The 23,120-nt window shown below is 37.1% G+C and overlaps 2 protein-coding genes across 4 annotated transcripts; both read left to right on the top strand.

Annotated features, from left to right (window-relative positions):
• Positions 1–1,111: 1,111 nt before the first annotated feature.
• On the top strand, positions 1,112–7,428 carry LOC106170640 (uncharacterized). 2 transcript variants are annotated; one of them, XM_013550612.2, is made up of 2 exons: positions 1,112–1,298; positions 5,669–7,428. In XM_013550612.2, exon 2 carries the CDS (start codon positions 5,688–5,690, stop codon positions 6,873–6,875), a length of 1,188 nt encoding a protein of 395 aa, XP_013406066.2. In that variant the 5' UTR covers positions 1,112–1,298; positions 5,669–5,687; the 3' UTR covers positions 6,876–7,428. The 2 variants fall into 2 exon arrangements, with proteins under 2 accessions (XP_013406066.2, XP_086872430.1); XM_087016304.1 differs by lacking the exon at positions 1,112–1,298 and adding an exon at positions 4,452–4,910.
• A 7,840-nt stretch (positions 7,429–15,268) lies between these two features.
• On the top strand, positions 15,269–22,962 carry LOC106170643 (proton myo-inositol cotransporter). 2 transcript variants are annotated; one of them, XM_013550614.2, is made up of 10 exons: positions 15,269–15,744; positions 16,255–16,425; positions 16,730–16,889; positions 17,447–17,658; positions 18,083–18,194; positions 19,468–19,631; positions 20,336–20,450; positions 20,761–20,999; positions 21,289–21,441; positions 22,091–22,962. In XM_013550614.2, the coding sequence occupies exons 1-10, from the start codon at positions 15,351–15,353 to the stop codon at positions 22,213–22,215; spliced, it is 1,845 nt and encodes a 614-aa protein (XP_013406068.2). In that variant the 5' UTR covers positions 15,269–15,350; the 3' UTR covers positions 22,216–22,962. The 2 variants fall into 2 exon arrangements, with proteins under 2 accessions (XP_013406068.2, XP_086870616.1); XM_087014490.1 differs by lacking the exon at positions 16,255–16,425.
• The last annotated feature ends 158 nt before the right edge of the window (positions 22,963–23,120 follow it).

Here is a 23,120-nt window from a genome sequence, read left to right as displayed (position 1 = left end):
TTCTTTATCAAAATACCCCGACATTTCTTATTTATTTATTTATTCATTTATTATGGGGAACCATAGACAAGAAATATACTTTGTACAGGGACAGTCGTGATTTCTCAAAACCTCAAGGCAGTCAACTATAGGTGTGTATTTTTAAATTGTAAAATAAATTTCTTTTTTATGCCTCACTTTTATTTATCATCCGAGCCTCAGGAAAAAATTAGTTTACTATCAAATATCTTTAATTATTTAAGTCACTCATTTGTTAAATCATTCAAGCATTAGGACAAACAAGTATAATTATGTTTAGAGGAATCTTGGGTTATTTGAGTACTATCGCATGTCTTTATCTGTTCTATTAGTGGGTTTTATATCACACTATCTCAAACGCATTAAGTCACTTTTGTCTACTTTGTCTAATAACTGTTACAGGTAGAAAAATGATTAAGCTATAGATATATTACATATCGCATTGGGTAACCAGCATTTTCATAAATGTAACATGGCAAGTGAAATTCGAAACGGGTTAAAAGGTGATAGACACATGTCCCGTCACGTACGTTGTCAGCATTTGAGCATGTTTTGTAATGTAATTGAATATGTCGATGAACTATCTTACATAAACTCCATGTAACAGCCATAAGTACATGTATTCTGTATATACAATCTACGGTGTCTGCGGCGCCAGATTAACATATGAACAGTATCTCATCAAAAAGAGGTAAACATGAAAGGTGTGCTGATAAGGAAAAAAATCTTGAATGAAAAACAAAATACGTCTTCTTATCTCAATTTGACTTTTCTTAAGAAATTAGACAATCCCCTGCGTATTCTTCAATACATTCCGGCGAGAGGTCTATTTCGTAAGCTACCTGACACTGCAACCCATCCAAAGACCCGAAAGACACACGCACACAAACATATAGACATACGCAAACAAACATACGCAATTCCCACCATATTTCTGCTTACAAATGTATAAAAAAAATCAAGATGCTAAACACTAATGCGATTGACTCTGGATACTGAGAAAATCGCTAACCCTGGCCCATCAACATGTATAACACTGTAAGTAAAGTGGTCGCCGTGCGTATGCTGTTACGTAATAGTCGATATTACCTAATAGGCACGTGGAAAGGCACGGGAAAATGTGTTGGGGAAATGTGAATAACAGAGTGTGATAACACTGCGCTGTTCAAACCAGTGTTGACACTGATTCTTGGAAGTCATCAGTGCCAGTCTGGAGCGCTTGAGATAGACTTGGTGATATCCAATCGAGTGTGAAGTAAGCTGCAATACAAGTTAATCAGGTAAGTAGGAACAAAAGTTGTGCACGAATTGTGTTGGTTGACCGCGTGGGGGAGGGGGGGTGCTTAGAATTTTCATACGTTAGCACTCCTGTTTACGGTTTCTGGTACGTACTATTTGTGTTGAAACGAAAAGTGCACATATTAGGAATGTTAACAGTAGTGCCAACACACATAAGGGTTATTTTTAATTTGTGCTTGGGGTGGCTGTGGAGGGCATGGCTGTCTCTTCAGACAGTCAAACGACAGCCAAACCTTCGCAGTTTCGTTCTAAAATTTTATTAAATTTACCATTTTGCTGTTTCCATTTTTCTTGAGAAGATGTAAAAAAATAGCTAAGAATTATACTTGTTTACCACGTCTTTTTGTCGACTGTCTTGTTTTCAATACGGGTTGAATCTGTACTTAATATGCACCCTTAATTTGTTTTTCTGAAGCTTGAATATTAATTTGATAATATTTTAAGGGCCGATTAGTGCCACGGATTTTACGTATACAAGAACTACACGCGCGCACATACATTTTCACAATTTCTCACAATGTAAGCACTGTGCATTAAATCCGTAGTTTAATGCACTCTACTAAGTGAAAAACATCGTGGATGTTGAACACTGCTTACAAAAAGAGTAAAAGAAAGTAAAACAGAACGTTAATCACGCCAGATATCTGAAAGTCTTCGTATCTGACGTATCTGTTTTTCAGTTTCAGTCAAGTCTGTTTTAAACCCTTCTCCCCTCACTCTCGCACTCTCGCCGCCAACATCAACCAATTATTGAACCGAGCAAATAATTTCTTCCTCTCCGTTCATAGCAATTATAAAAACAGAAAAGAGAGAAAATGGATAGAGCTGTTCATTTCAGGTGGATTCGTTGAAATTGCGTTGATTTTTTTTCACCAAATTTCATTTGCAGCTGGGTCAGCTTCGGTCATTGCCCCCTGTACGACTCCCCAGGTTTGTGGTTTGACTGCTGTATTTTCCGTCACCTCGATTGGCGTAATATCCACGACGTCAATCTCTTACATGACCACAATGTAGCTGCCATAACCAAATCTTAGTCTGTCTGCTGATATAGATGTATTGATTGGCGTTTTTATGAATTTATGGGTTTCTTAACACTCTCATGACCCTTTGTCGCTGTGATGCTACCATTTAAGGCTGCGTTAATAATCGGCGGGGTTTTTTTTTTCAATTTTGGGCAACTTGGGTATTAAATGATACATTAACGTTAAGGTAGGGTTACGGGAAGAAATCATTACGACTGAAACATGTAACATAAAAGTTCGACACAAAGTGTTGAGCGCGACCATGTGCACACACACACACACACACACACACACACACACACACACACACACACATATAAGACCCCATTCCCATACATAGATCGATCTAGCAGGATCGACCCATCTCCGAGGGTTTTTTCGCTTAATTGCATTCTGCTGAAGCGGGTTAGATGTCTGGCACATCAACTGAAGCTGTTAGGGGATAATTAACCATCTTTTAGCTTCAGAACCCCATCTGAGTCCCGTCGATCCTGCTAGATCGATCTAGGTTTGGGTTTGGAAAGGTGTTAAAGAGGCTCAAGCAGACAGTGACGAAGTTTCTGTAAATAGCGTGGGTAAAACCAAAGAGGCAGTCTTTGCACAGGGTTCTCACGAAACATCTCCGTCGCCCGCAAATATATTACGTAAGTTATTTGTGCAATCTCGAGCCTGCGATACCACGAAGCCACAATGCAGAAGAAAGCGTTGTCTATTTTAATATTATCTTTTTTGAAATTCTCTTTATATTTAATATTTTTGACAGCGTATTGCAGGGTTAGTGTGTTTAGTTCCAAAACAAACAAACAAAAATCCAACAAATGGATAAAAAAAAATTATAATGATGATTTTTAAAATAATAAACCAATTTTGGTCTATGCTGGTTGTTTGTATGGAAGTTCCGTCTTGACTTTAGGGATAGACGGAATATAAGGAGACAAAAGATATGGATATTTTTTGTGATTATATTTTCCCCCTAATATACAAGGTCCATCGATATACCTTGTTGTCTTCGTTACATGTGACGTGTAGAAATTGTCATCATGTACTGAATGAAAAGTATATCATCCACGTAAAAAATTGTCCCAATTTTATATCTGCATATCCTACAAACCAAAACCTTTTTCCAATACAGATCTTAAAGACCTATAACGCCCCTCGTTATTTTCTTCTGAAATTAATGTATAGGAAAAAAACAGCGACGTTATGTGACTGGGCCAGTCGTATAATAGAACCAAATTATTTAATTCGAAATGGCTGAAATGGTACGTCTATAACGTATGAAAGTGCTAGGGCGGGTTAAGCAATGGTTCGTGATGAGGAGAATTTGCTTTATTTGCCATGAAACTTCGACTTGGCGAGAAAATCCCGGGTAAGATATAAATAGAAATGAACTTACTAATGGCTTCCTGTGCAGGTATATTATAAAAGGAAGCCTTGGAAAGTTAATGAATGTAATTGGGAAGTTAATGAATATGATAACAAAGCTGACTCTGAAAGGAATTGAAACTTTTCACGGAGTAAATACAATAAAGGTATGGTATACCGACATTTCCGGATATTTGAATATTGAATTTTAATTCTTCATGTGCCATCACCGATGCATGTTTGACGAACTTTGATATTTTACCAAAAGGTTTCTGTTTCTCGCCATTGACCAAAGGTGTAGTGTTGGTACTTGTATATAAGTAATTAAGGTAATGCAGGATATCAATTACCTCACCTGTAAGATGACCCAATTTGTGAAGTGAAATAACAATTCATTAAAATGTCTAAGGCATTAATAGCGTGTATATATATATATATATATATATATATATATATATATATATATATATATATATCGAAAGATCGAACTCGGATAGGTTTCAAATTTAACTCCGTTTTTATGAAGGTTTGGCCCATGAACTTTCGGGTTTATATTAAGTGAGGTCGACGTCGAAACACAGCCCTGAGCAGAATTATCCAAGAACATTTTCAACATTTTCGTTTTTTATAGGTTTTTCGTACTCGATGCATCCACGCACTTCCTTTACCAGAAAGCGAAATATTGACGCTAAATACTGTGTGAAACGGCAAAGAAAGGATGGACAGAAGTTGTAACAAACGAAATGGAAATATATAACACTAATACATCACTGATCATAAGACGTACGTACATTTGTCTTCTTATGACGTACAAAATGACCTAGTTGCGAGCCCTGAATATGGACCAACACGTCTGTATTCACGCAATACCTTCCTACTTACATAATTCTTTGATTAAATCATATTGGGGTTATATAAGAGCGTGAGATTGCCAGTCAGGTTAGGGTCAAGCGCTCTGCCCGCGTGCTATCGGTCGTCGCCCTCTCGGAACAGTTCATCGCACAGAGCTAATAACGTGTTAAGTTCCTGTTTAGAAGGACCAGTGAACGTTTACGTTGGGATCTTATGTAATTTTAGTATCAAAGTTTATGCACAAATAATTGTTGATTTGACACGTCCCCGTTTAGTGATAGATACCATATACGAGTCGCCGAGCTGGAAATATTAAGAGTGTATTTGTCGAGCCGCAGGCGAGTCAATAGACGGGTAATTTCCACCTAGGATCTAAAATAGAGGAATGAGTTTTCACGTACAGATAGGTGACGAGTGTTGCATCTCGCTTAAACGACGGCCTCTGATCGGCTACAGCACTACGTGCATTTGCGATGTTTTTCTCATGCGTGTTTAGAGCTTACTTTATGCTGAAGACCAGCTGATGATAAAACAAATTCCATGCAAAAATTCTCTCTGGACATTAGACGAAAGTGCATACCCAAATTGAGAAAATGGTTAAAGGTTAAGATGGCAGACAATTTACTCTGAGAGTGTAGATTTATTATTTGATTTTCAAATTCTCTTCTTGAATAATTTGTTATATATATATATATATATATATATATATATATATATATATATTTATATATATATATATTGTCTGAATCATTTTGTCTGGAGAGCCTGAAAGAGGCGAAAACGTTTACAACGAATAATTAACCATTCTCATCACTATGTGACTTGTTTTGACTTTCAAGAGAGAGAGAGAGAGAGAGAGAGAGAAACAAAATTTGAAGACAAAAATGTTTATGGATGAAATACTGTTATATCGCGCTTCAACGGTCGCCTATATAGGATACTCAGTAGTATCAGTTACCGCCACGTCAAACTTTTGTAAAAAAAAATGTTAAAAAAGGATTTTTTTCAATTAAAGTCGTTGGAGATTTGCTGAAACCAAAATGGACTTGGAGATTTGCTGAAACCAAAATGGACTAAGTTTTTCACTTATTTTATCTTCATTTCTATTGCAGTTACCCAAGTACAACAAAAATGAACGACGCGCATTTGCCCCATCCATACATCATGTATAATGGCAGCAACGGGGCAAACACGACCAAATACCAACCGCCTGCAAACTGCCCAGTCAGTTCCATTCCATGTCGGCGAACGAAGCGACATGTGGCCGAGGATCAGAAAGATGAGCGATATTGGGAAAAACGAAAGCGAAACAACGAGGCTGCGCGCAAATCTCGCGAGAACAAACGCAAGCAGGACTTAACGATGCGGGACAGAGTCCAGATTTTGGAACACGAAAACAGCTTGCTTCGCCGAGAAATCGCCATTTTGAAAACTAAATATGGCGTTCCAGTAGATCAGTGTGTCCCCTCAGACCCTGTCCATTCGCCATCAAACATTTCGATCAAAACTGAAAATCAATCGCCTGAGATTACCCACGAACACACCGAACAAGAGGTCGTTACGGAGTGTAGTTTACCCCCGAGGAAATCTCTGCTAACTAGGGCACTGAATTCGGAGCCTGAGGCACGAGGGACCGACAAACACGCCCACGTTTCTTCAAAAGAGGAAGGATTCATGCGCCACCCCTCAACTCCCTATTTGTGGTATTCGGAAAAAGGACATGGTCCTTTTTATCCGCCTTTATCAGCGGGTCATAATGAAGCTAGCGTGCTACTGAAGAGGAGCTACCATATGTCATCGCAGGCAGTTTACCCCGCGTTAATCACTTATGATCCGCAACGACGGGAGACCACAGAGTTGCACGAAGACTTCATGTTAGGCCAGCCTAGTTCCGCGGGATTTCGATCAATGAAAAAGAACATCGAGGTATCTTACAAGAGCAGAGGCACGGCTCCCCCGAGAAACAGCAGCGACGATGAAAGTTGTCGGAGCAATTTTTCGTCGCCCGCCCAAGAGGTTTCGTGTTCCGAATCTGAGAGTGAAGTTAACAGGGGCATAAATCAACCTCATCCGAAACCGTGGCCCGTCATAGTGAGAGCGCACGCGCAGTGGGAAGATGAAATGTCCTCATCCGATTCGTCCTGGAGCGTTGAAAACGGTCGTAAAACGCCCCTGCAGGACGAGGAACTACGAGCTCGTTTGAAACATCTAAGCGCAGAATTGGAGATAATGAAACAATACGTTTGTAAAAACGATCCCACAGAAAAAGCAATGTTTAGACGGAAAGGAAACGGCGAATATTTAAATTCGATCATTTAAAGATCGAAATAGTATTGAGACGGCTACGTTATTCGAAATAGACGAACATGAGTATAGAAATATATTTTTCTAGGTTTTTCCATGAGGACATCGATACTTTAAAACACACATGTTATTTTTTGGGCAACGTACGCCTTAACTGAAATGAACACGGCAATTATTGTCAATCTGTATTTGGCACTTTGTAATGTTGAAACACTCAAGAAATCTGTTTTTAAACGTCTATTTAATATTTAAATATGTCAGAGACACATAAAATGGATCAAGCACAAAAATGTCACCGTAAATACATTAAATATAAATCATTAATTGATTCTTCAGGCACAAAGATAAAGATATGGGGTTCTTCAGGCCCCCCCTTTTTTTTGTAATTTGTTAAATGACTACAACTTTGAATTAAAACATTCAGGTCTACATGTAATTTTGTCAAATATTAGTGGAACTTCATAAAATTTAGTTTGCAATTTTTTTCAGTATATTTTAAAAATCGCCTATTAATTGTGTAATAACCCACTATCTGCAATAAAAGTCGCACTAAAATGCGTTTCAAAGATGTCTGTTTCCATAAAGTCAAATATTCAGATCTTGAGGCTATCTTGCTTAACATTGGAGGTGCTTCATTATAGGCCTATATCTGCTGTAATTTCAACTTGTGAATTTCAAAAGTTGTTCAATTTATTGTGCAATTTATTGTTATTATGACTCATCACTAATAAGTCAACTTAATTGCGTTTCTGTAGTAGGGTTAGGCCTACACGTACGCGTTGAGATCGGACGACAAGATTTCATGAGGTAATTCTGCTCTTAACACTTCTTGTCTTTAGATGCTATTATTGTCCACAAATTTGTTGTAGAAAGTTCCGAAGCTCGGCATAATATATCCCCAGGTCAAAAATCCTTTTTTCTTGGGATAAAAAATTATGTGAAAGATCACTGTAGCCTACAAGATTAACCTCATAAGCCCCATTCAGAATAGGGGACTAACTAGTTCGAGGGACAAATATGGCCGACCCACTTGAATACATCTCCTACGGGATATCTATTCAGTGCCTATTAGCGTATTAGACAACAAGCTTTGTAGTGAGTCGCCATATTTGACCCTCGGACTAGTTAGTCCCCTATTCTGAATGGGGCAATACAGTAAGCCTACCTTATTTATTATTTGTTGTCCTTTTTGACTCTTATTTAACTCAAGGCCGTATAGTCCAGGAAATTGGTGAAAAATTGTGCATTTTTTACCTACAAGCATGAAATTTGGCACACTTATGGACAATAAAATTCTAAGCAAATTTGGATATATGGGCATGTCTGAAAATTCCAAAATGGCCGTCAAATCCAATATGGCCACCAAAATACCTTTTCAAATTAAAACTTCAAGTACATAGTCTTCTAATGACTTAAAATATCATATAAAGGTTAGAAAACACCATGGTATGAATCCTTCAGGTGTATTAAATCCAAAATGGCCGCCAAAAGTAAAAAAAGCAGACCATTTATTCAAGATATCCATTTGAATGGGGAATTCTTCAAGCACTTAAAACTACAAGCATAAAATTTGGCAGGTTTGTGGAAATGAAATTCTGAGCAAGTTTGGATGTATGAGCATATCCGAAAATTTAAAAATGGCCTTCAAATCCAAGATGGCCTCCAAAAATACGGCTTCTAATTTAAACTTCAAGTATATAGTCTTTTAAGGGCGTAAATATCATACAAAGGTTAAAAAACACCACGGTATGAATTCAGAATCAATATTTGCTTTTTTAGGTGTATTAAATCCAAAATGGCCGCCAATAGTAAAAAGCACTCTACTAATCCAAGATATCCAGCAGAGTGGTTAATTCATCAAAAACTACAAGCATGGCATTTGGTACAGTTGTAAAACAGGATTCCAAGCACTTTTGGTTGTATGAGCATGTCTAAAAATTTCAATATATGGCCCCCAAATCCAATATAGCCGACACAAATACCCATTCAAATTAAAACTTCAAGTATGTAAAATCTTATAATAACTTAAGATAACATTTTATGGTTAGACAGGACTATGGTATGCATGAAGTATCAATATTTTATTCTTTAAGTGTATAGAAATCCAAAATGGCCTCCAAAAATAAGAAAAACAGGTCACTCACAGCAGCAGTATGGTGAATTCATCATGCACTTAAAACTACAAGCATGAAAATTGGCTCAATTGTACAGAACAGGATTCTAAGCAATTTGTTATATAGGGACATGTCTGAATATTCTAATATGGCCACTAATACCCTTTTAAAGTAAAAAAATACTACTATATAATCTGACTGACAACAGTCTTTACTCTTTTTTGGTTTTTCGCTCCTTTAGTTACATTTAGACCCAAATGACCATAAAAAATGGAACAGGACTCCTTTTGGTCTAGTTGTGACACCACATGCAGCAATTCTATAAATGTCAAGGATATGAAAATGTCAAGGTATATTCACAAATAAGTTTCAAATTAACGAAGGTTATTTTATCAAGTAAGTGTTGCACATTTTATGGGCGGTCAACCTTTTACTTTAGTAAATGGACAATATCTCAACAGAGGATAACAGCTAGCTACACCGAAATTTCTACTTATTTGGTTAAATAATTTTCATTCATTAATGTGTGCCTAGCTTTACTAGTAGTTGTGTTTCCCTCAGCTTTCCCAGTATTTCCTTAAAGCTAAAGCTTCTACATGTAATCCACTTTCCCCAACAAAATACCAAGAGGCATTGGTCGTTTCTAACACCAGAAAGCATCAGTTAACATGCATGAGGGACAATAGGAATATGAAAGTGTGGTAGGGCATAGTAGTAGATGTAGGTTACTAGTGTGAACCCTTATAGGACCAGTCTTCCAATGCTTCTGACTCAGTTTACATGCATGACGGTCCATAGGAACATGAAAGTGTGGAAGGGTATATTAGTAGATGTAGGTTACTAGTGTGAACCCTTATAGCACCAGTCTTCCAATGCTTCTGACTCCCCTCACCACAGTTAGCAACTGCACACATAACTACAAACAGATATGGTAGGAGCTACCTGGTAGATTAAGCTGGGTAAGTGAATACTCCTCATGGCTTCATTCTGGATTGTCCCACACAGACAATGATGCCGGAAATCTCATGAATTTTTACCTTTCAAAGTCCATATTGCACTAATTTCTTGGTGTAATCCTCAGAATACATCGTTTTTTGAAGTTTTGTATGTATTAACTGTCTGGAGGATTTTAATTCTTTTATTTTCATGTTCAGTTTTTTGAAAGTATAAGTTTGTAACTAAACAAGTTGCCAAATGATCAAATGAAAACCAAAGTTTGGCGCCTATCAGTGCTTCTTTTTTAGTGCACGAAGTGTGAAGTCTGCAATGCAACTCTTGGATACAGCACGTATCAACACCTGTCCTCTGTTTGGGGTACAGGTATTTCTTTGCTCATAAATTTTCACTAAATTCTCGGTAGCCAATACTGCGAATGTACTAAAGCCAATTTTTAAAATAAGAAGCTTTTCTAATTTACTTTTGAAGCACAAGATAACATCATAACATTATCGAGTGCAAATGTGCCCCGCTTTTAGTACTTAACCAATGAAAAACATCAAATTGTTGAGACCTGTATGTTTGATTAGCTGTCATTTTTGTTATATTTATGAGCATTTGATGAAGCGCCATGCACTGATCTAGCTGAAGAATCATAACCATCAGACAAAATTGGTACACCCCAAGTTTTTTATATTTGCCTGTTTAAGGCTAAGTTATTCTGGTGTTTCTTTCACATTTTATGGATTTTGCACGATACTTTTTTTCTTAGAAAGGGGGGGGGGGGGGGTCACTCATGAGTGCCATATAAGAAGATTGCTAACTGGGAATTGATCTATATGAGAATCCAGAGCAAAAAGTCAAACTACTTATGTTGGTTTATCAAAAGAAGGACTGTTTTCAGTACAAAATAAATGTATCATGCTTGATGGTTTTTTAAAAACTCTGTAGAATAGCTCCTGCACAGGTAGGAATATGCTGATTATACAGGTAGTTTGCAAAGCCCACATGCCTATTCACGAGTGATTACAATTCAATAGTTGTGGTCTGCTGACTTTTGGAGGCCATTTTGGAATTTTAAAACCTTAAGTGGCAGATACTGATACTTCATACATACAATGGTATTTTCTAACCATTAAATGATATTTTTATAAAAGACTATACAAATAACTTTCACCTTGAAAGGGTATTTTGGGGGCAATATTGAAATTGGCTGCCATATTGGAATTTTCAGACATGCCCCTACATCCAACGTTGCTTAGAATCATGTTCTACCGTATAGCTAAAAAAAAAACACGACTATTGGTACGCGTATGATCCATAACTGATTTAATTCTCGTAAGATTACCATCCGCCCCCTTCCTTATGAATAGGTATTACTTTATTAATACAATGCAACCGTCGTGTAGCCGCATGTTAGAAGACAATGTTTGATTACGCACAGCAGTAGGAGGCCGCTACCCCTTCCCAGCAAGGAGTCAACACAGCAGCGCGTAACCCGGGGTTAATTAGGGGTTATTAGCTGTCCACTTATGATCGGTATTGTTCGTCTTGATTGCAGCACACTTCCTACTCACTATTGGTTCGACCGCCTCTTCTTTAAATGCTCTCTCAAACCTTTCCTCAGTCAGCCGAGAATGGAAACACGTTTATCTGCCGATAAACTACGTCGTTGATGTATTATTCGGCATCATTCTACAGTGGGTCATAAGGCTCTATCTATCATTTTTTTCGTCTCGCATTTTACCAGATTAAGCTGACGCTCGAAAACTAAATTTAATGAATAATTTTCTCACGTGCACCGTATCCAGCTAATTTTAAGACAATAACTACCACGGCACCTCCGCCATTTGCAATTGTAGACGAACCACGTGTTTCCAACTGATAGGCCAATACAACTATACCAGACCCATTGTACGAGAAAAGACCGTTTATATTTAATGAATTAAAAAACATTTGAGGATTGCGATTTTCTATTGATATACTATCGATGGTATCCCTGTATTAAATCATCCACTGCTACTCCCTCTTTTGTAGTGTAGCATGACTCGTATCACAAGATGGCCTTAGAAATGAAGTAAGACAGGCCTACACTCTGATAGTTTTTAGTCTATTATTAACCCTAATGTCGTTGCTTGTCATTCATTCTAGAACTCTCTGCGCCATCGCAAAATTATTTGCCAGGACATTTAAAGGCTACTTCTTAACGGATTTTTTTTTTATTTGCACTGAGTCCAAAATGTTCGAGGACGTCTCTGTCGTTATCGCCGTTTCTCGGACGCAGTCCCAGACAAAGGATCGGAAAGTTTCTAAATAAAAGAACTTATAAATGCTGCCACTAGCCATCCTTATTGTAAAAAATACGATGAACATTTAATAAACCACGAAGCACGTATGTTTTGACCGTTATCGCCTTTTTTACATAAGATGTCTCAACAAGAAGGCAGATGTAGTCCAATTTGTCTTTTGTTGGTGATTCTGCTTCAGGTGGCTGAGATTAGTTGATCGGTGATGCACCGTTGGTAAGAGTAGCAATCATCACTCCTGCGTTCTAACGGATTACTTTCCAACCCCCCATAATTAACGCAGCCAGGAATAGGCGCTGAAATAGGGGGTATTAAATCAGGAATTAATTTTTGTAATTATGTATCCGTAAAATAAGAATCGTAACATTATCACGTATTTTTCCTGATGGAAAATATCATAATTTATGCACACTGATCGAATTATAAAGAAAATCTCCAGATGTAAACAAAGGTCAGTCAAGTATCACTCATCCCAGGCTGCAGGGCAGATATAGAGAATTGAATGAAGCGCCAGTGATCTGGCAACCCTACAAATTTGTCATAATGATTCATGGGCAAACAATAGAAGCATGAAATTAACACCTTTTACAGTGTGAATTACGACACCTTATGAGGCTTTTGTTTCTTCCCCTGGGTTGGTATTACAAAGTAAGTATGTTGACGTAAGTGTGTTGACTTTTGCATGTTCAAAGGAACAATGGAAATGTCATTTCAAAACAAAGAGCCACATTTCCCTACTTAGGTGGCCAAAATATTGTCAATGAAACGCAAAAAAGACAAAATCACCAGCTGTTACTGACTGAGTCTAACTCAAATGCAAAAAGGTACGCACAGCGACAAAGCGCTATTGTAAACAATGACCCGACGATGAGATCAATAAGATGTATAAAATGACTATTTGTACTACAAAACTGTACCCCTGCCCCTACTTGTATATTATTACACACACAAGGCCACCCTATACCAGAGTTACAGATTGATTTTTCATTACACAGTCTCTTGCACTGAAGAAAAATACTCATAATTAATTTGCGGCCCTAGTAGAGGGTCTTCTCTCGCTTTCTCTCAAATTAAAATAAACTAGCAAACATGAAAATTGGCAAAATGTATTAGAATGTAGTGTTGCGAACCCTTTAAACAAGGTGAATGGTAATATGCACGTTTAGACAAATTTTAATTTTAATTTCAATTAAATTTAATTTTAATTAAAATTGATATTACCAAAATTAGTAAATGTCGTTTGCGTCATGTATCAATATTTTTGCGCATAATAGTACCTACGTTATAAACATTCAGCAAAGATATTTGGAAGGCCGCTCTTTTGTTGTTTATATCAAAGGAAAACTATTTGATACCCATCGTATCAATCATTATACCATGATAAGAGATTAGCATACTAATTTATGTCCCCAGTAATAATAACTTTAACAATAACAACAAACCTTCCTACTGTGCTTTCCGTTGCAAAAACAATTAGCCACGACTGTTTTATATATTAATAGATATTTATTAAAATGACAATTTCAAAATCTTCAAAAGTACCGACAGGGACACGAACTCCCGTCGGGTAGGTTGCAGACGATTCAACGACGTTAACCGTTGTTCCACCAATTCTATTGTTCACGCATGCAGATATCGACAGCTCTGTATTGCCGCGCATGCCGAAGCTTTGCGGAAATTGCCGAAGGCTAAGAAAATTCTTCAAAATATACTTTTATTACATTTAATCAAATCCAGACTATCTCCCACTGCCCTGAGGTATGGCTAAAGGCTTTCAGTTGTCATCAGACTTTGTAATTTGGGAGAAAAAAGTGAAACAGTAACTTCTGGTGATGAATAATAGGTAATAGTGCTGCAAGGTGTTGTTTTTTATCCCTGATGTACGAGTAGCTTTTTCTACAGTTTCTATAATTCTCTTAACGTATGAAAACATGCAGGTTTTCTGATATAATAAGACTATGATAAAATCAAAACCAATAATACTTTTAAAGTCGAGAGTCGGGATAAATATCGGCAAGGTGGAGATATGTCCCGCCGGCGCTTCCGCAACAGCAAGACTGAAGGACGCAAGTTACAAAGCAAAACATGTTTAGTCAAGTTAAAGACTTAATTACCGGTTTAACTTCGGCGGCAGTGCCTACTGCTGTGAGCAACATGCGCTGTCCATCGTAATCCCCCTATCATTAACACTGTCGGGGACGTGCGCATTAGCGCGTCTGATGTAGACAGCGTGTGCTATTAAAGTGACCGGGGACTTATTAGCTATAGTGTACATAACTGTGCCAATTTTTATGCTTGTAATTGTAAGTGCTTGATGATTTTACAAAACTGCTGCATATTTTGCGTAAGTAAACTGCTTATTTTACTTTTGGAGGCCATTTTGGAATTCTATACACCTGTAGAAGCGGATATTGATAATTCATTCATAGCATGATATTTTCCAGCTATAAAATGATATTCTAAACCATTTTAGGACTATATATTAGATGTTTTAATTTAAAAGAGTATTTGTGGAGGCCATATTGGATTTGGCGGCCATACTGGAATTTTCAGACATGCCCATATATCCAAAATAGCTTAGAATTCCATTATCTACAACTGTGGCAAATTTCACGCTTGTAGGTAAAAAATGCACAATTCACCCTTTTTTCTGCACCAATTTCTTGGACTAGTAGGGTGGGTGGGTAGATGGGTTGTGTGTTTGTTTGTGTGTGTGTGTGTGTATGTGTGTGTGTGGGGGGGGGTGAAGTTGAAGGTCTGCAGATAAGCCCACGTGCTTACAAGCTATATTATGGAAGGCTTACCTGCTTTGATCAGTACGTGTGATGCTCATTTAGACACTGAATGAGGGAAAATAAAAAGACTTTCAATGCACTAGCGAATTAGAAAAGACCAACACATTTTCAAAGCATACGTCCTTTGGGGATGCCCACCACCGCGACAAAATACAAGCGACCAAACATGAAGCGACGGAACGCAACCTATTCCAAGAAAGTGTTCCTTGTAATTGTGTCAGATGAACTGTATTGTGTCAGATGAGCCGGAAGTCGCCGAAAGGCACGTGACGTAAACATTGCGAGCGTGCAGATGACTCCGAGGAACTACTGTGTGTTTTTTTTATGTAGAAAACAATCATGAGTAAAGAAAACTGTCCCTTTAGTGGTTCGGCATGCGATGACGAACCCAAGGAAGGCGACAAAACCCCTTTACTCGTAAACGAGGACCGATCAACACGACAAAATAGGCACCGGTCACCGAGGAAAAGTAAAACCAAGGACAACGAAACTGCCTTCTCAAGCTCAGACTCAGAGGAAGACTACAGAGTAAATGGAGTTCAGAATCGGCGTTATGATTCACCAAGGCGTGAACCAACTCCTTGGTTTGTGTATTATTTGACATTTTTCTCAGCGATCGGAGGCTTCTTGTTTGGCTATGATACTGGCGTGGTCTCAGGAGCTATGCTGCTAGTCGATGACGATTTCTTGCTCAGCCCGTTATGGCATGAAATGGTTGTTAGCGTCACAATAGGTAAGATACGATTAAAGAGGAGATGAATAACACGCATGCACACACACACACGCACGCCCGCAGGTACTTGTAATTATTATTAGTACTCGTAAAGACACTATTAATTAAGGACGTTATATAGGTCTTTATGGAAAAATCCTAAAAATTGATCCTCTCTTCCCTTTAATCCAAGTTACTCTTAACTGCTGACATATTATGATCTACTGGGGTATAGATTCATTTTAAGCCATATGAAATTATCCAATATTTGAGACATCATTGTGAGAAGATCAAGTCTGCTGAATTTCACTCGTAATGACAAACAACTGTTTAGATGACAAGTTTCTGAACGGTTTTGGATATGACTTTAATTTGGTTATATTAAGTAGAAAATTTGTAAAAATTTCCAGAAAAGTTATTATTATTGTCATTATTGCTGCATGCATACCAGTAAAGGTCCAGTGTTGACTGTATGCCTTTAAAACAACAATTTTACTTTTATTTTAATTTCACTTTTATTGCATACTGTAGGTGCAGCTGCAGTTTTTGCCCTCATAGGGGGCATTGTCAATGATGGGCTTGGGAGGAAGCCTACCACTCTAATGGCCAGTTTCGTCTTCACTGTGGGGGCTGCAGTATTGGCCGCAGCACAGAATGCATGGATGTTGCTGGGTGGGAGGTTTCTACTGGGAATAGGCATAGGTGGGTGGCATTTACTCAGTCTGTGCCAGAAACTTTTTTGCCTTTAAACCCTGTAAAACAGCTGGGTCTTAGGGATCGACTGTTCAGAATGAATTATGTCGACCAAGCTAATGTGCACACACTTTACTGGGATTCTTGCTGAATGCAGTCAGATTAACAGACTAATAAGCCACCTCCTGACATTGAGCAGAATACAAAAAAACTGGTGTCTATATACCTGTACATTGGAAATGAGGTGGATTTTCATTGTCTTTATCAACTCATGAAAGCTGATTTAAATCTTAAACCATACTTATCATTTCAGGATTTGCTTCAACCACAGTTCCCATGTACATAGCCGAGAGTGCCCCCTCTCATCTCCGTGGTCGACTGGTCACTCTGAATAACATCTTCATCACAGGGGGTCAGTGTGTGGCCAGTGTTATAGATGGCGCTTTCTGCTTTGACCATAAAAATGGATGGAGGTAGGGAATGTTTTACTTATTTTTATTGTGTTATTACATGGAATTTGCATCTCCAAAGCCTACAGTGTTTCTGGTTGATTGAAAGCAGAGACAGAAGTGAATATGACACAGATATACACAGATATACTTAAGATTGAAGTGATATTATAACCTTTATTACTCTCTAAAACCACTCCTGTCTTATGGATCTGTAACTCAGGCACTCAGTCAATCAAATATTGTTTTAAAAGAACATGTCGATGATTAGACTCAGACCAAAAGGAAAGATGAAAATGAAAATAGTATGAGAGTTCAATGAATCAGCATTTCATGTAAGGGGTAGTAGACATGTCACTTATTTGATAGTAAAATTAAAGTTTAAGAAGAATTTCATCAGCTGTGTTAAATGTTAAAAGAAAAAAGTTATTTTTTTTCTTCAATCAACAGCTTATACTGATGAGGTGCTCTAGATAGACATTGAAATATAAGAGTTTAACAACATCAGTACCGCCTGCTTTATTCTTAAAATAAAAGTTTAAATTAAAAAGTTTGATATTAGAAATTTTAAACATTTTCAGATACATGCTGGGTCTGGCTGGATTGCCTTCACTAGTACAGTTCATTGGCTTCATGTTTATGCCAGAAAGTCCCCGGTGGCTGGTAAAAAATGGGCAAGTGGAGAAAGCGACCATGGTTTTGTCTAAAATCCGTGGTACAGAGGATGTAGGGGAAGAAATAGACAGTATTAAAACAGCAGATGAAGAGGATAAAGAAGCCCGGTTGGCTCTAGGTAAGTAGGATTAAAAGATTAACATCTCATTGAAAAAAATAATAATAAAGAAAAGCACTCAGAGAGCCTGACCTTCGCCATTTGTAGCGGCTCACTTTTGATTACTGTATTTTTAATTGATTTAATTACTTCCTTACTTACTTAATTAATTAATCAATCAATTATTTTTATATTACTGATTTTAATTAATTAATTAAATTAAATTAATTTTTAATTAAACAATTACATTTAATTGATTTAATTTTAATTGATTAATTACTTATTACAATATAATAATTTTTATATGGATCACCACCAAAATCTAAATGACTCTGTGTCAGCAGATAACTGAGCTATATAATATCCTTTTGGAGCCCAGACGACCTACCTATCTCAGTGTTTTTTCTCTGTTGTAACTCTAAGTTATTTAATTATTATTCTTCAGGAAATACATTAATCATTGTGCAGATGTTAAAAACACCTCAAGTGCGACGATCTTTGATTGTGGGATGTTGTTTGCAGATGTTTCAACAGTTGGCAGGCATCAATACAGTTATGTAAGTACAGGTGTGTGTTCATGTGTGCGTGTGTGTATGCATGTGTGTGTGTGTGTGTGTGTGTGTGTGTGTGTGTGTGTGTGTTTCTGTGCATGTGTGTGTGTGCGCACGTGCGTGGGTGTGTGTATGTGTGTGTGGGTATGTGTGTGTGTGTGTGTGTACATGTGGTAGTGTATTTCTGTTTACAAGAATGTGCATTTGTGCACTATTATGCATGTATATTTGTATGTTTGTGTTTATTGGAAGAGAAAGAGGGAGAGATGCATTAGTTTATGTTGTAACATCTCTGTGAAAGAGGGTATATGGTACTGGTAATGAGCTCATTATTTCTAATCCAAGCTAGATTGTTTTTGCATGTTAAAAGTAATTAAATCATATCCTTGAAAAGGTGATTGAAACCAGGGGCTTGTTTAAGAATAAGTAATTTTATATGTGATAAGAATTGTAGGACATCTTACATAATTAAACTTTCTGTCTTATGAAACATTTCATAGAAATTCCTTATCAGTACAGGATAGCCTTATTATCTGAATGATGTAATATTTAATATAATTTTTTTGCCAGTTTTATATTATCGCCATATATGCCCACTTAAAAATGGCTTTTGCCAATCATTAAAGATATATTTTCCTATTGATTAGAAGAAATTTTGGTTTACTTTATTTTCTATTTTACCATACAATAACCAGCATAGCAAACTAAATTAAGATTGTTTCGTCATTTATTATCATTGTATTGGTAATACATGAAAAGTTACTGTCACACAAGTAAAAAAAAGAAAAGGGGTTTTCATAACATATGAGCACCAAGGTCAAGTGAACTCTAAAGATACACTACTCAGCCTTTTTGATATGTTTTCCTTCCAATATCAGTTTTTTTTTTACCTCAAACATATAGCTAATTTATCATGAAGTATAAAAAGGCAAGATTTATTTTATTGCTGGATTTTATGATTACTCAATTAATTTCTGAGGAGAAAAGGGAAATAACCATATACAAGTACATAGGTTGCTTTAAACATAACCTTATGAACATCAGAGTTGAAACTGATTAGCGGCTTTATGTAGATGAGAAGCTAGTACGGTGGCACTTTAAATCATCTGTTAATCAGTGCACTAAATGATTTCCAGTCATATGAAATTTACCCTTGCTTGTATGCTGTGGATTCAGCCTTTTGAGTCTTATTTCTCATACAATTTGTGTCTAGCTCTGAGCAAACCAAATTTAATAAATTGCAACTTTTATCATATTACATGTTGAATTGTTTCTTTAGGTATTACAGTGCCACTATCATCAAGTTGGCTGGAGTAGAAGATGAATGCCAGGCAGTATGGTATTCTGCTATCACTGCCTTGGCAAACTTTACCTTCACCTTTGTGGGTCTTTGGCTGGTAGAAAAAGTGGGGAGAAGGACACTAACACTGGGCAGTTTGGGCGGTAAGACCCCATTCCCATACCTAGATCGATCTAGCAGGATCGACCTGTATCCGCGGGGTTCCTGGCTAAATTGCTAACAGCTTAAGCGGCTTAGATGTCTGGCATGCCTACTGAAACTACTAATGGCAGTTAATTACCCCTTAACAGCTTCAGTAGGCATGCCAGATATCAGAGTAGCTTACTTAAGCTGAAAGAAATTTATTGAGAAACCCCAATAAGATGGCTCAATCCTGCTAGATCAATCTAGGTATGGGAACAGGGTCTAAGTTCTTGTGGGATTGTTATGTGTGACAGTGTGACATTGCATTAAGTGTGACTGTGACAGTGTGTTAGGTGTGACATTGTGTTTAGTAAGACGTAATAACATGATGTACATGAAATTGTGGGATTCTTTTAACTGTTACATTATGTGACATTGTAATGAATGGTTGTGAAATTGTGCAATGTTGTGTTGAGGTGACAGTGTGTTAGGATTGACAGCCAGTACGAAGTGACACTGCTGTGGTTGTGACGCTGTATGAGTTGTGTGTTAGTTGTGAATTGCTGGAAGTGGCAGTGTGTTAGGTGTGACAGCCTGATAGATGTGACACAATTGCGGTAGTGACATTATCAGTCTTAGTGACAGTGTTTGTGATGTGACTGTGTGTTGAGTGTAATATTGTTAAATTTATTTGAAAATAAAATGTTCATTTTTTCATTGCCAGGCACAGTTCTTTCCCTGGCATTATTGGCTGTAGGATTCCAGCTGGCGGCTAACTATTCCCCCAGCGTCAGCGTAGTAGAGGGCGCACTGGGGAATGACTCATGTGGGCAGCATAGGTAAGATTTTTGAATAATTTTCATGAAGTATTAAAAGAAAAATATGAAGTAAAGGTTAAGATGCTTAAAAAAGTAAGCATCATCATTTCATAGCCTTAGGAACTTTTTCATACTGAATTCCTCCCATAAATTATTAACCTATCACTGTTTTGAATTCTGTTGTTATAAATTCGTGATTTTGCCTTTGTACAGAAATAAGTCACTGTGGTTTTCCCTTTTTAATGTAATAGTGATAACTTCATATGTCATTGTGTGTATGTATACTAATTTCCAACTTTAGTTATGATCAACTTAATAAATTCTTTTCTAGCTGGTGTAATGACTGTATGGTAGACCCATCATGTGGATACTGTTATGTCAGCACGTCTACAGGAGCTGTCAATGGCTCATGTCTGCCTACCAATGGCACAGACAGTGTTTCAGTGGCTGGGAGATGTGCTGGCACTCACTTACCAAATAACCTGCATTGGGCTTATGATTTCTGTCCCACAAATTATTCCTGGGTGGCCCTCGCTGGGCTGGTGATATATCTGGCCTTCTTTGCTCCAGGTATGAGATCAGGAAGGGTTTTTATAAAAAAAATTAGGTGAATGATTATATTTCAACTTAGATTTTAAGATAAAGGACTTTTGGGAAGTTTTGATGTTTTTATTTCAATTTATGGACTTGGAACTCAGCTCAGCTGTGAAAAAATCTTTTGTGAAAAAATCTTGTATTTGTATTATCAGACAATTAGACACTGAGCTTGAGCTTTTGTAATGTGCATGTTTGGAAGTGGTTGTAAATATGAATTTGATGTATGAAATTACATATCCATACTTTTGGCCTTTATTCTAAGGTATGGGGCCCATGCCATGGACAATTAACTCAGAGATCTACCCTCTGTGGGCTAGGAGTACTGGAAATGCCATCACCACAGCAACCAACTGGATATTCAACTTGTTTATTTCTTTCACGTTCCTGACTTTGACTCAGGTTTTGACTAGATATGGTTAGTTTTGTCCCTTCTTTTGCTTCTGGGGTACCCCCTTTCCTCTCAGAAAGAGCAATAAAATGCCTTGAGCAATATCACGCTCAGCTGTCACCTTGATTGGTTAGAAAACAATTGTAAAATTGCTACATTATTTAAAAAATGGGTGCATAAACTTTAAAACCACAAAACGATCTTAGAGTGCCATACTAGTCTACCATAAAGCAAAAAATAAAAAAAAAACATTAAAATTGGTTAAAGTATTCAAAACGAATGGCTTTAAATCCCCTTGGGTTCCCAAAGAGCCAGTAAAGTATTTATCGATGCTATGGCTGTCCTTGTGGCTCTGTCCAGAGTTTCAGAGGACACTGGAAACTCACTTTTCTACTATTGTGAAAGGCAAAGGCAAGCTGTCAGTAGAGGAGAGTTTTCAGTGACCTCTGAAACCCTCTCTCCTCCCCCTTCTCGTCCTGAGCCAAATCCTGGATCAGCCAAACTGTCATGTAAAAAGCAAATTAGGATTCAGCATGCTTCTCATGTCATTTAATTATGATATCATTTGAAGCATAATGAATTGCTCAGCTCCATATTTCATTACAGTTACAAGTGTGACCCCATCTTTAGTTATTTGAATAATTAAAATAAGATAAAATTTTTTTTTATGTTTCAGGTGCTTTCTGGTTGTACACAGGCCTGGCAGCCATAGGGTGGTTGATTCTCTTCTTCATACTACGAGAGACGAAGAACAAAACCCTTGAACAGCTAGAAAATTTGTACACTCGGCCTTGGTGCTGACATATAGGGCCATCCTTTTCTTTCTCTTTTACACGATTATAAAATAATGCTGTGCTTAAACAAAGTTATCAGAACTGGAATTGTTCAGTTTGTGCAATGAATGTCAGGGATAGAAAAGAAAGCAATGATGTGCCAAAAAATTCAGCATTTTAGGTTTACATGTGGAAATTATCTCATTTTCAACTCCCATGAATCCATCTGTAAATCCTTTTAAATTGTGTTTCAGAAGTCACCAATAGCTATTTCAAAGTAGCCTCAGTGATAGCAATAACAATAATGATAATAATGTAATATAGAAACTAAATTATTCATATTGCAGTATGGCGTGCAGCTATGACAAGTTTTTACTAATTATTTTAAAAAATAATTATTATTCATCTTTATTGGGGCCAAATTCCTTTCAAATGACTCACTTGTGGTAAGTTATACCTTTGTATCTGGCAGCTGTTTTTTACTGTGATTTTTGAGCAGATTTTTTCATCTGTGAGCAAGACTTTGAATTAATTAAGAAGGTATCGAAATAAAGCTCAATAAGTACGGGACCCTTGTGTGTCACTTTTTCCAGTGTTTGCAAATGGGAAAAAAACTGTGAAATATAGAATATTTTTGTGTTAGAAAGATCTTGTATTTTAAATGTCACTTTCATTACTTCTGTGATTCCATGATCTCCTTTTCCTATGCAAATTACCAAAAGGGGGAAAAGTGATAATAAGTGGAAAGGGAGTAAATCCATTTTTATTATTATAATATATTGTTATATTCTAGTGTTAAAACTATATACAATCACATGAAGTTTTATTGTTACACACTGATGCAATAAATATCAAGTTCTGTAATATTTTTGTATTTATTTAATAAGGTTTACTGTCTAGCAGCTGATTATTTTCTTCAGTAAATTGATCAAA

The sequence above is a fragment of the Lingula anatina genome, chromosome 6 (genome assembly GCF_051362555.1).
Source record: "Lingula anatina isolate TDL-2025a chromosome 6, LinAna3.0, whole genome shotgun sequence".
In the NCBI taxonomy this organism is placed as follows: Eukaryota; Metazoa; Brachiopoda; class Lingulata; order Lingulida; family Lingulidae; genus Lingula; species Lingula anatina.
This window is presented reverse-complemented; position numbering and strand designations above follow the sequence as displayed.